The sequence below is a fragment of the Petaurus breviceps genome, unplaced genomic scaffold, assembly GCF_028583685.1.
Source record: "Petaurus breviceps papuanus isolate PSGF00001 unplaced genomic scaffold, PetGlider_PUasm1.0 115, whole genome shotgun sequence".
Lineage (NCBI taxonomy): Eukaryota > Metazoa > Chordata > Mammalia > Diprotodontia > Petauridae > Petaurus > Petaurus breviceps.
This window is the reverse complement of record NW_027185612.1, coordinates 3,683,720-3,697,080: the sequence shown is the minus strand read 5'-3', so window position 1 is coordinate 3,697,080 and position 13,361 is coordinate 3,683,720. Positions and strand designations below refer to the sequence as shown.

General features: G+C 33.9%; 1 protein-coding gene and 1 pseudogene across 10 annotated transcripts in view; both read left to right on the top strand.

The window, feature by feature from the left end:
• Positions 1 to 13,361, top strand: part of KMT2C (lysine methyltransferase 2C) — a 336,336-nt gene that overhangs the window by 237,321 nt on the left and 85,654 nt on the right. For 9 of the 10 annotated variants that reach the window (XM_069084226.1, XM_069084177.1, XM_069084252.1 and 6 more), the window contains 4 exons: positions 789 to 1,001; positions 5,446 to 5,574; positions 7,487 to 7,606; positions 8,681 to 8,811. In XM_069084226.1, the coding sequence (XP_068940327.1) occupies positions 789 to 1,001; positions 5,446 to 5,574; positions 7,487 to 7,606; positions 8,681 to 8,811 (593 nt within the window). The remainder of the gene's footprint in view (positions 1 to 788; positions 1,002 to 5,445; positions 5,575 to 7,486; positions 7,607 to 8,680; positions 8,812 to 13,361) is intronic. The other variant, XM_069084204.1, reaches the window with a different exon arrangement.
• On the top strand, positions 1,019 to 4,672 carry LOC138158196 (cleavage and polyadenylation specificity factor subunit 6 pseudogene; annotated as a pseudogene).

The window sequence follows — 13,361 nt, the reverse complement described above, 5'->3', positions numbered from 1 at the left end:
GCTTTCTTTTGTAATTTGCCAGTGACATGAGATAATGCATAGGAGATATTATTACTGTTCTCTGACTTGTCTTTAATGATGCCTTCAGATCAGAGAACATTTCTACTTATTTTCATGAAGAACAAGTTGCATTTTCTTTTATAAAGCAATTGTGTTCAAAATATTCTACATCACTCTTTATGTGGAAGTTTTAATATTCAACTAGGTCTTTCCCTATTGAGAGTCCAATTTACCTTATTTTCTAACTTCATCTGAAAGGAAATTGGCCATACAAACTACTTCTGTATGTAGAATAAATCTGGAGTAGCTTTTCCTCCCCAGCTCTCATACAATTTTTGACATTAAGGAGTGTGGTTTTATTTTTTGTTTCTTTATTTTATTCTCATTATTTCCTACAAATCCTTGCTGGAAAATGAATTCTACAACACTAGGGGTTGTAGATTTTATAGCAATAATCTAAATTAACTAATTAATTTAAATAAACTTTAATAACTAATATTATTGTTACTATGTAAAATATAGTAAACAGTCTTTTAACTTGTTTCCTACCAAAAAATCTGTTGAAATTTTAGGCATCCCAAATCTCTTTTAGTCTTAATTTAATGCATTTTATTTATTTTTTTCTAATTACAGTTCATGTGAATGCATATTCATATTTCTGTCAAAAACTTGGGTTCTGTAATTTGTGTTTTAGAATGATGACTATTTAGAAAAAATCTTTTATTGATGTTTCTTTAAATAAATGGTAAATATTTTTATATTACATTATTGGGCAATATCATTTTTAGATCCCCCGAAGACCTATACGCAGGATGGAGTTTGCTTGACTGAATCAGGAATGTCTCAGTTACAGAGTCTCACAGTTACAGTTCCAAGGAAAAAACGATCTAAACCAAAGTTGAAACTAAAGATCATAAACCAGAATAGTGTAGCTGTTCTCCAAACACCCCCTGACATCCAGTCTGAACATTCACGGGATGGTGAAATGGATGATAGCAGAGGTAATTGTGTTTTGGTGGGGCCGGGGGAGTGTGTGTCTGTGTGTGTGTGTGAAATATGTGCATGTAATATGTATAATTTGAATGATTTATAACAATTTTCAAAATATTTATTTCACTAAGTATTAGGCCATTGATGTAATGACTTACATAAGTCTTAGTTGATGGTTTATTTTCTAAGTGTGCGGTCTTCTTGGACCTTCCCTTTTCAAGATCTTTTCTTTGCATGTATCTTCTTAAAACAGACCTTTTTTAGAGAAATCACCTGGAATACCAAATCATTTTAAGGAACACAGCTGGGGAAACTAAGATGGCTTGACTGTAGTTTGCTAGATTTCAGCCTAGGTATTCCTGGTAGCAAATGGTGTTTTCTTGGACACCACATTGAATGGTACATAATATTTAAGCTTTAGCGCTGAAGCAAACCAGGCTCATCTGAACCTATTACATGCGAAATACTTTCTTAATCCTAAGGCATATATAAAATATAAAAGAATCAGGACAGTAAAATTTTACTAAACATTTCAGTTGCCATTACTATGCAATTATTTTTCTCGCTTTAGGAGATAACACTTTCATTTCTTAACAAATGCAGACTTCTTCAAGAGAAGTTAATTCTGTGAATTACTTTTTATACATGTAATCTAGGTGGTCTACAGTAATAAATATAAATATTTACTTTAAATTAATAAATAAAACACAACCCATATTCTCAGGTATAGTTTAACTGCATAGTCTGGCTAAAAATTGTGAGAATAATATAACTTTCCTAATACATACATTGGGAGCATATGATAACCACTTTAATGCTTTAAATGTTTTTATGTGCCTATTAATAGTAAAAAAACAAACAGTATTTTTAAAGTCATTGTTCTCATTGCCTTTTCAATTATTGCGTATTTAAGCTAATATGTTTTATCATTTATTTAGATCTTTGTCTACCTTTCATTTTTACTTCTATTCCAGTTCTTCCTCATTTCCTTTTAGTTTTATTATTTCCAAATAGTTTTTAATATTTTCTGATTATGTATACATACCTTTCTGCATTAAAATATGTTTTAAAAATAACTTCATATAATTCATTTTAACTCAGTTTTAGTAAATGTTACCCTTAATGTTAAATTAGGTAAGAAGTCGTTTATCAATCTGAGTGTAGTTGTTACTTAATGACTTTCTCGTATTCTCGTATTCCTTTGAAGAGAGAAGAAGGGGGAGCAGGGAGCTCATGGGGAAAGACCTTACTTTTTTTCTGTAAAATGTCAAGAAGTAGTGTCCTTTGGGATAATACCATGATGAAGTATATGACTATATTTATAGATATTTTAGGTAGTTGGACGATTACCAGCAAAGTCATGGAATTTAAGAACATATTTTAATACACCTATGATCATTTTTAGCCTAACAAAAAATGTTTTTGGCTATATTTCATTAAAAAATAATCTAGTACTGTTGCTGCTGTGGACCGAGCTGCTATAGCTGGCCGCAGCGGTGGCAGGGGCAGCTGAGGGAAAATGGCAGACAGTGTGGATCACATAGACATTTACGTGGATGTGGGCGAGGAGTTCAACCAGGAAACTGAATGTGGTGGCCATGATCAGATAGATTTTTATGATGATGTCATCTCTCCATCTGCAAATAATGGAGATGCCCCAGAGGATTGCGATTACATGGATGCTCTCCCACCATCTGTTGGCAATGATTTAGGTAAAGGATTAGCACCAAATGTTGTCTATACATATACTGGAAAGAGAATTGCATTGTACATTGGAAATCTTACATGGTGGACAACTCATGAAGATTTAACTGAAGCAGTCCATTCTTTGGGAGTAAATGATATTTTGGAGATAAAGTTTTTTGAAAACCGTGCTAATGGCCAGTCCAAAGGGTTTTGCCCTATTTGGTGTTGGATCTGAAGCATCCTCAAAAAAGTAATGGATCTGTTGCCTAAAAGAGAACTACATGGTCAGAATCCTGTTGTGACTCCTTGTAATAAGCAGTTCCTGAGTCAATTTGAAATGCAATCCAGGAAAACTACACAATCAGGGCAAATGTCTGGGGAAGGTAAAGCTGGCCCTCTAGGAGGCAGTTCATGTGCAGCATTTTCACAAGGTGGTAGAGGACAGAGCCGTTTTCCAGGGGCTGTTCCAGGTGGGGACTGATTTCCTGGACCAGCTGGACCAGGAGGGCCACCCCTACCTTTCCCAGGAAATTTGATCAAGCATCTTGTTAAAGGAACTCGGCCTTTGTTCCTGGAAACTAGGATTCCATGGCATGTGGGGCACAGCATAGAGGAAACACCCATTTTTGGCCTAAAAGCTGGACAAATTCCACCACATCCACCCTTAGGTCCTCCAGGCCCTCCCGGCCCACCAGGCCCTCTACCTCCTGGTCAGGTTCTTCCTCCTCCATTAGCTGGGCCTCCTAATCGAGGTGATTGCCCTCCACCACCAGTTCTTTTTCTAGGACAGCCTTTTGGGCAGCCTCCACTGGGTCTACTTCCTCCTGGTCCTCTACCTCCGGTGCCAGGCTACGGTCCCCCTCCTGGTTCTCCACCTGCACAGCAGGGACCACCTCCACCTCCAGGCCCTTTACCACCTCGCCCACCTGGCCCTCTGGGGCCACCCCTCACACTTGCTCCTCCTCCACTTCTTCCTGGACCACCTCCAGGTGCCCCCCCACCAGCTCCACACGTGAACCCAGCTTTCTTTCCCCCACCAACCAACAGCAGCATGCCAACATCATACAGCCGGGGTCCACCACCCACCGACCCATATGGCTGACCTCCCCCCGTATGATAGAGGTGACTATGGGCCTCCTGGAAGAGGAATGAATTCTGCAAGAACGCCATTGAGTGAAGCAGAGTTTGAAGAAATCATGAATATAAACAGGGCGATTTCAAGCAGCGCCATTTCAAGAGCTGTGTCTGATGCCAGTGCTGGTGATTATGGGAGTGCTATTGAGACACTGGTAACTGCTATTTCCTTAATTAAACAGTCCAAAGTATCTGCTGATGATCGTTGCAAAGTGCTTATTAGTTCCTTGCACGATTGCCTTCATGGAATTGAGTTCAAATCTTATGGTTCTGGATCAAGATGTGAACGATCAAGAGAGAGGGACCACAACAGATCTAGAGAAAAGAGCAGACGTCACAAATCCCGTAGTAGAGATTGTCATGATGATTATTATAGAGAGAGAAGTAGAGAACGAGAAAGACATCGGGATTGTGACCGAGACCGTGATACAGAACGTGACAGACAGTGAGAGTATCGCCACCGTTAAGAGAAGCTGAAGGAAGAGGAACACCTCGCAAGACAGGAAACATTCTTCATAGGGGAAAATGACGCTTGTCCAGCAGTTTGCTTCTTGTGATTGAACTGAACCTGTAAGGATTCATGGATAAAATGAACAGGAATAGATCTGAATAAAGCAAATCTGCATAAATGGTAAAAAAAAATAATAATCTAGTAGCATTGTTATACTTAATTTCCTTATAAATGTTACTTTTACTTAAAATTGCATGGAATTATGAGTATAAACAGGCACCATTTTGTTGTCTTAATTTCTTCTCTTCACTCCTTGTGCTTTTTGACCAACTATTCATTTTAATTTAATGCTCTAGTTTTGGATGTGATTTTGTGTACTATAATGAGTTAGAAAATAAAATTAATAATAATGTCAAATTGTATTGAAGAGGCTTTCATGTTCCTATCATTTTGACAGATGAAATTCCTTTTTTGTTTTTTGTTAATTTTCGTGGCTCACCTTTTAGGAATCATGATAAGTAATTTTTAAAAGATACAGCTTTTTAATAAAATGATCCTTTTATTTTAAATAATGTGATCAGTATTGGTTAAGCCTAATTGAATAGTGTTTATAATCATAATTCTGTAAAATGTTGTGCATGATATACCAAATAAACTGATAAATATATATATATCCTAAGTAAATAAATTATAATTACTTTAGATTTCCTTATACTTTCTTAAATGTTTTCGGGTATACTTAATAAATATTATGCAGCTTATAATGATTCAAGTAAAGTTTAGATGCTCTGCATCTTTTCAGTTTCCAGAGTAAGATTTTTTGTGATATATTTTTGAAAGGTTTGCTTTTCACAAAAACAAATTGCTTTTTTTAAACACAAATTAATTCAATCACAAATGATTTCCTATAATTCATGGCAGTGTGTCCAATTAAATGTAGAGTGTTTTGTGTTTTTTATTTATCAGATTTTTAGGCTGATCTACTGATCAAGTAAATTGAAATACCTTTGGGAATTGATTTTAAATTTTATATTAACCTAGCACTTGTATTTTGCTCCTTGTCACTTTTAACCCCTAACAAACATGGCAGTTTGAGACCAAGAAAGGAAAATTGGAGTAGCACCATTGACAATATTCTTTAGTTACTAATGGGTGTTTATTTTTCCTGTATAAATTTATTTCAGAAGTTGATCTTATGGATTGTGATGGAAAGTCAGATTCTAGTCCTGAGCGTGAAACTGTGGATGATGACACTAAGGGGACAGAAGGGACCGATGGAGTCAAAAAAAGAAAAAGAAAACCATATAGACCAGGTAAAATAACTAAGACATATATTTTCAGATTTCTCATTTTGTTTTTATATTACACAACATACACTATTAGAGAACCTGAAACTAATACAGAGAAACTCCAAAGTATGAATGGCTCATCTATATATTATTATATAATGAACTGTTCCTCTCTCTTTCCCTGTTAATATATAATTCCCCTTATTTTTCCCTTCCTGGAAATGGAGCAGACATTCACAGGTCTAGTACCCTGCTGTAGTAGAGCTTTACCTTACTCCATTTCTAGTGAGGCTGGTTTGCCCCTTCTTAGACATTTTAATGGACCACATTCCAATCATATTTGGTTCCAGCTTAGGGCTGATAGCCAGTTGACTTGAGCCCTATCATAGCTCATAGCTTATAACTTTTTAAGTTCAAATGATCTATCCCTCTTAGCCCCTTCTAGTAGTAGGGATTATAGACATGTGCTGTCACGCATTTTTTATATTTTTAATAACTATTTTATATACAAGCTTTTTTTTTTAAACATAAAATCTTCATCCTATCTATCATTTGTGTATTTTAGCATTTTTAATGAGGGCTTAACTTAATAAAAATACATTCACATAATGATTCTTTGTGATCCAGTTGGATATTTGATCATGGAAATTTATTTCCATGATTTTCTGTATTTTTCAGAAATAAGTTTATCTTTTAAGATATGTTGTAATGTAACCATGATTTTTCATAGTTGGCTTTTTCATTTCCCTGTAATTTCCTATATTATCACATACTAGAAAAGTTACAATTTCTGTTTCTTCATTTTCCAGTTAGAAGTAGTGGAGTTGAATGGAATATGGAATCTTTTCCCTAAAAGCATTATTTGGGTTACTTTATGTTCAATAAATAGCCTCTTTGGGCAGCACTGATCTAGACCTAACCTTTCAGTAACTAGTTTAGAAGAGAGGACACAATGTAAGAAAATGGGACATCTAAGGAAAAAGTTTAATTTAATCTTTCCTGCAAACAATATATTCTTCATTTTGAAGTAAATTGAATTATTTCATTTTTCAATCTTTGTAATTACTTAGTGTGGCTTTTTTTATATGCCTACTCTAAATACTTTTCAGTGCATATAGAAGTACTTTGTTTATAGAAACTGAATGTTGAAGAAGATTGTAAAATCTCTTGTTACATGTGTTTATCAAGTACATTTCATAAAAGTGAAATAATTTATTTAGTACATTATGGGTTTCTTTGTATATAGTAAATAAGGTTTTTTCCTGGGGTATTTTGTAGAGGACCTGTTATTTGTATTGAAGTAGGGAACTCCTTATAATTAAACTCCCTTTAACAATGTAGATACTGGTCTACACTAATTTTTGTGTAAAGGTTTTTCAGTTTCCCCATCAGTTTTTATCAGTTAGGGTGCCCTAATGGTAGTAATATAGTTAGTTGAAGTCCAAAACTCTGGAAGATTCATTCTGGATTAATACTAACCCATTCCATTGATTAGTTTTTCTTTCTTTTTTTAATCTATACAAAATCTGATTAATTTTTATACCTTTTATAGTAAAGTATTAGTTATGATAATGCTAATTACTCTTCATTTCTTTGCTTGTTTTTTATTTCACTTCAGGTTTTTCACCTTTCCCCCACAGATTAATTTTGTTTTTAATTCATATATTTCTTTAGTTAAATTTTTTTTGTCAGCATATCATATCAATATCATAACATATCATACATATCATAACATATCAAATTTTTTCAATATATCATAAAGATCATTGGCTGTAATAATTTTATTTTGTTTAAATTAGCCTTGGCACTTGGTTAAAGGATAATTTGTTTTCTCAGAAATTGTGTAATGTAAAAAAAAAATGATTTTAATCATATTCACATTAGAGCCTACCTAAGAATTCACATTTTTGTTCCCTTACTACCTTCTTCTCTGTAGGTATTGGTGGTTTCATGGTACGTCAAAGAAGTCGAACTGGCCAAGGAAAAACGAAACGATCTTTGACCAGAAAAGATTCTTCAGGCTCAGTTTCTGAACAGTTACCTGTCAGAGATGATGGTGTGTAATAATTTCATTCACACTTATGACAAATACTTGTCTTTGTAGCCTGTAGTTTTTCTGCATCTCGTTATTGTTAGCAAACATGAGAAAGAAAGGTCAACAATTCTTTCAGCATCCTTTCTTCTTCTTCGTTGAGGATTCACATTAGTCTGATATACTTTTAGGGGCCGAGCAGATGGGCAGGAGAATACTCTTTTAGATAATTTATCTTATAATATTCTTATTGTTCTTTATTTTATTGTTCTTGCTTGTTTTTAATTTATTTAATATTTTACTTTTTGCAGTTATATATAAACACTATTTTTAACATTCATTTTTTAAAACTGTGAGTTCAAAATTCTCTCGCTCCTTATCTCCCATCTTTGTTCCCCTATCATTGAGAAGGCAAGCAATGTTTAAGAAAAAAAAAGTTTACTTTGCACTAATACTCTATGAGTTCTTTTCCTTGGATTTGGATATCATTTTTTTACTTAATGCTCTTTATTGAATGATTTTGCTACAACACTAAACACCCTTCATATAAAATCATAAAATCAGTTTCCATGGCCTTTTTACTCCTTTTTCTCTCATACCTTGCACTCTCACAATGCAAACAAATTAGATTGAGTATGTGTAGAGGCATAGAGTAAGTGCCTTTTATATTGTTTATGTTGTGGCAATTTTAGGACTTTCCTAGTTATTTTTAAGTTTGAGAAGTCCTGGTCTAGAACATAATGTTGCTATGAACTTTTACTTTAAAACCCTTCAAAAATGAATAGTTGAGTTCATTTGACTCATACCATAGAGATTTGTAAATTTCTGTTTTTTGATATTCAAGACACTTAAGAATATAGTAAGGAATAATAAGTTCTCCCAAAATTGTCATAATGGTTCATAGATTTCAGGTGAATAGATATTTGTGTGGCATTTATGCTTCTTTGTATATTAGCGAAATTCCTTGAGATTATTGAATAAAAGGGTTTTTCAAAGAATGAGCACAATAAGTAATATAATTTTAGAATTATTTTCTGGACAGCTACATAAAATTCATAATTATATAAAGTTTAGTTATGGTGATATTTTTTATTTTAGGTTGGAGTGAACAGTTACCAGACACTCTGGTTGATGAATCTATTCCTATCTCTGACAGCACTGAGAAAATAAAGAAGAGATATAGAAAAAAGAAAAATAAGCTTGAAGAAACTTTCCCTGCATATCTGCAGGTAATATTTTCCTTTTGGTGTTGTCTACATAGAAATTAAAAAAATTTTTTTATTTAAATGACTTTATTCATAATTTTATGAGATTATGTACTCCTTTCATTGGTGAAGATTAAAACCTATTCTCTTGGGTTCTTATATAAAACCTGATACAAAATACTGTATAAAACCTGCATGGAGTGTTTACTTACCAATGCATTAGATGCCTTTTGGTCTTTTATTATTTTTAGGTGCTGTTGTGATAATTTAACTGTTTTACTCTTACCCCTTCCTCCCAAGCCATCATGAGCATATGATCATTTTTTTGTAGTTGGACTTAGTAACCACTGAGGCTGTTTAAATCTATGACCCTATGATACTTTTAAGGAGAAAAGACATCATATGTTGAAGGCCAGTTAGTATCTGTATACTATAGTTTGAAATTTGTATGCGTCTTTTATTCATTCATTTTTTTTTTGTTTTGTTTTTATTTGTGTTTTCTTTTTTGTTTGTTTTTGAGGGGGAAGCCAAGGCAATGGGAGTTAAGTGACTTGCCCAAGGTCACATGGCTAGTTAAGTGTTAAGTGTCTGAGGTCATATTTGAACTCAGGTCCTCCTGACTCCAGGGCTGGCACTGCATCACCTACCTGCCCCATGTGTCTTTTATTGAAACGTACTTTTTTTTATTCCATATTTTATTCAGTAATGAAGTACCAATTTGTTTTTCTTGTCATACATGCTATTTTTATACTTTTAGAAATTAAAAAAAATATCCATCCCTTCTATAAAGTTCTACCTTTATAGCTCCAGTGAATGTGACATTAATCCTTCCAAAGAGGCTCTGGGGAAACAACTGTCTTTGATTGCTCATGGTAAGGGAAGAACTTTAGCATAGTTGAAGGTACTCCATAATCTAAGAACCTCAGTTCAAATCCACCTTTGCTTCTCTAATTTATGTGATATTAGGCAAGTAATCGCTCTGGGCTTCTCTGGGCCTCAGATGCTTCATTTGTAAAATAAGATAGTTGAATTAGATCAATGCCAATGGCCCTTCTAATTCTAAACCTTTCATCTAAATTGTATCAACCTGATAAATTTGTTACAAACTTCCTTTTGTAGATAGAGTTATAGAACACTTTGTGTGATCCTTTAGACTCGTTCACAGTAACATAACTCTCCTAGTTGGAAACTTTATTTAATATTGACAGTAATTTAAATATCCATTGAGTTTGAGATATGAGTTTTTGGGTAGAACCTGGGAGACAAACATATTTTTGGTTATTGTTATTTTAAGACAATTCCTCTCATACAACTGAACTGAATGTGCAACTAGGAATGTGTATTCCTTAAGAAAATTTTTTTTCTCATTTATTGAACTGTGCTCAGTCTACCATAATTTGTTTCCTTGTAGAATAATTGGAATGTATATCATAAAATGGGGAAAATGTAACATATTTGGCTATTTAACACATTACTTTTAAAATTATTATGGTTGAACTATATTTAAGTGTGTTTATGATATTAATATAGGCAATCCTTGACACAGTGAACCATCATATTATATAATATTATAATAATATAATAGTAATAATAATAATATAATATTATCATATTATATATCATAACCATCCATATTTTCTCATTCACTGTGATTCTTAGGTTCATAAATTAAGGACTTTTGCGTTTTAGTGATTTTTCTCCGATTTTTACAGTTGAGGGAGCAGAGACTGTCTTTTGAGTTTCTTTGTATATTTACTGTTTAGCACAATCCAAGGCACATAGTAGGTTTTCAACAAATGTTTATTGATTGACTGAGATCCAATTGATTTGCCAGGGTTATACAGCTAGTAAGTATCTAGGAAAGAATTTGAACATAGTTGTTATTTCTCTAAATTCATTGTAAACCTTCATGTAAACCACTTGTCCTTCATAAAACTTCTTTACAATCTGATACTTTGTAGTTCTTTTTAAGTTATGTAAAATCATACCATAATAGACACAGAGATTGAAAAACCTTGATCTTCATATACTCCAAATTTCTTAGTAGTTGCTGGTTGATTAAATAATCTGTTCTTCTTACTAAATGCCAGTCAAGACATTTATTTTGTTTTTCTTACCTGAATTACTAGGCCATATTCTTGGTTTATCACAAGCGTCATTTTGGAGATTCTTTATCTTTAGTCAATGCTAAGCTATCTAGTAATTATCATCATATAAAATGAATGCTTTTTTTCATGGGCATCCTTCTTAAGAGTGGCAACCATTTTTTCTTTGTACTTTTAATGTATAGAATAAAGATACGGTAGTAACATGTTGCATTTCTGTTTTTAGCACACTGAAGAAATGTTTCATTTATCATTTATTCATTTCAGGCCTGTCTCACCTTTGTGACCCCGTTTGGTGTTTTCTTGGCAACGATACTGGCGTTGTTTTCCATTTCTTTTTCTAGCTTATTGTACAGATATGGAACTAAGGGAAGCAGGGTTAAGTGACTTGCCCAGGGCAACACAGCCTGCAATTTTCTGAGCCCAGGTTTCACCTCAAAAAGAGGAGTCTTCCTGACATCAAGCCTCATACTCTATCCACTGTGTCACCTAGCTACCCATGTCATTCATTATCAGTTTGGGTTTTTTTTTTTTTTTTTGCTTGTTGGATGGAGGAAGGTGTATGGTGGTTGGGGTTAAGTGACTTTCACAAGGTCACATGGCTAGTTTTGTGTTAAGTGTCTCAGGCAGATTTGAACTCAGGTCCTTCTGCCTCCAGGGCCGGTGCTCTATTCTCTGTGCCACCTAGCCACCCCATTATCAGTTTTATCAGGTAGTTCATGAGATCCCTTCAATAGACGCTAATCCTACTCTTCCATACATTGTCACATATATCTTTTGACCCATTGACTCTTAGAGAAGTCTTATTTACCATCCTTTTCTAGTGTCTTTGATTTTTTTTTTAAAAATAACAGGTTTTAAAAATATCTTTTGTTTTTATCTCTTCTAGATTTCTCCTTCTATCCCTTTTCCTTCTTAGATAGTCATTTCTTTACAGTAAAGAATTTTTTTTCAAGATGAAGATAGAAAAAATAAATCAGTATTAAAACATCAGAAAAAAATCTCTCCCAACCTCTGCCCTGGAAGTTGGATGTAGGAATATGAAAGTGAAGGTTGTTCTTTATACTTCTACTTCATTTTCAAATGGCCATTTAAGTTTTTTAGTCATTGTTTATATTTTTTTTCCTTGCTCACTTTATTTTTACTGCCTTTTTTGAGGGGTGTGGTATATTTTGCAGTTGGTTATCCAAGCTTACCCTATTAAATAGCTTTATATGATCTAAACATATCTATGCTATATGTTTGTAGCCTTTAAAGGTTGAATTTTGCTCTAATATTGATAAATGCTTCTTTAGAATTACTGACAGCGAACACATTAGTATTGTGTGTTTCAGGTGTTTACTTACAATTATTTATGTAAATGAAAATAGTATCTGGTGTAAAAAAATGTAGAATCTTTGTTCTAGTCTTTATCAAGAGCTCTCTTTACATAAATAGGTAATTCTTGTAAAGATTTTCTAGAGACTAGTCAAATCCATTAGTACCAAATTGTGTGGTAATCAGTCATCTTTTCTTTGTGTTTTTCTGGTCACAATACTATTTTTATTTCTTTAAATCATTAATTTTCCCTGTTCCTGAGATCTTTCAAATGCATTCTCCTTGTCTTCAAATGCGTTCAGTACTTTTCTTTTATGTCTGTAAACAAGTCATTAAACATTAAGAGCCTGCTAAATTTATTTATTCTTAGGTTGCTCTATTTCTAGTCTTCTATATGCACTAAATAATCTGGTTGCTTTCTTTCTGTTTCTTAAACAAGTTGTTCCATATATACTCTGTAATAATTTGCTAACATCATATCCCATATGGAATATTGTGCCCACTTCTGCCTCATAGTTTCCTTGTTTCCTTCAAGACTTAGCTCAAGAGCTACCTTTTACAGGTCTTTGCTTAGTCCCCCTGTGACTGTGTGCCTTCCAACTGAGAGACCCTTCTGTGTGCGTAGTATGTATGTGTTTATTTGGATGTTATCACCTCCTCATGGATGTTGTGCGCTCCTTAAGAGCAATACTTGATGCAGTTCCTTGAACACAGAAGCTCTTAATAAATATTTATTGAGTGATTACACCTGGAAACCTATAGGTAGCTAAGTGGCCCAGTAAATTAAACACTCAGCCTAGTGCCAGGAAGACTTGTTTTCAGATATGGCCTCAGGTGCTCTCTACCTCTGCGACCCTGGGCAAGTAAATTAGCCTCTATTTGCTTCAGTTTCCTCAGCCTCAAAATGGGGATAATAATACCACATAATTTGCAGGAATGTTGTGAAATACCAGGTGAGATTATATTTATAACAAGAAATAAGCTTAGAGTCTGGCTCATAGTAAGAAATATCTATCTATCTATCTGTCTGTCTGTCTATCTATCTATCTGTCTAATCGCTTTTTGGAGGGCAATTGGGGTTCTGTAACTTGCCCAAGGTTACACCGTGTGTGTGTGTGTGTGTGTGTGTGTGTGTGTGTGTGTGTGTGTGTG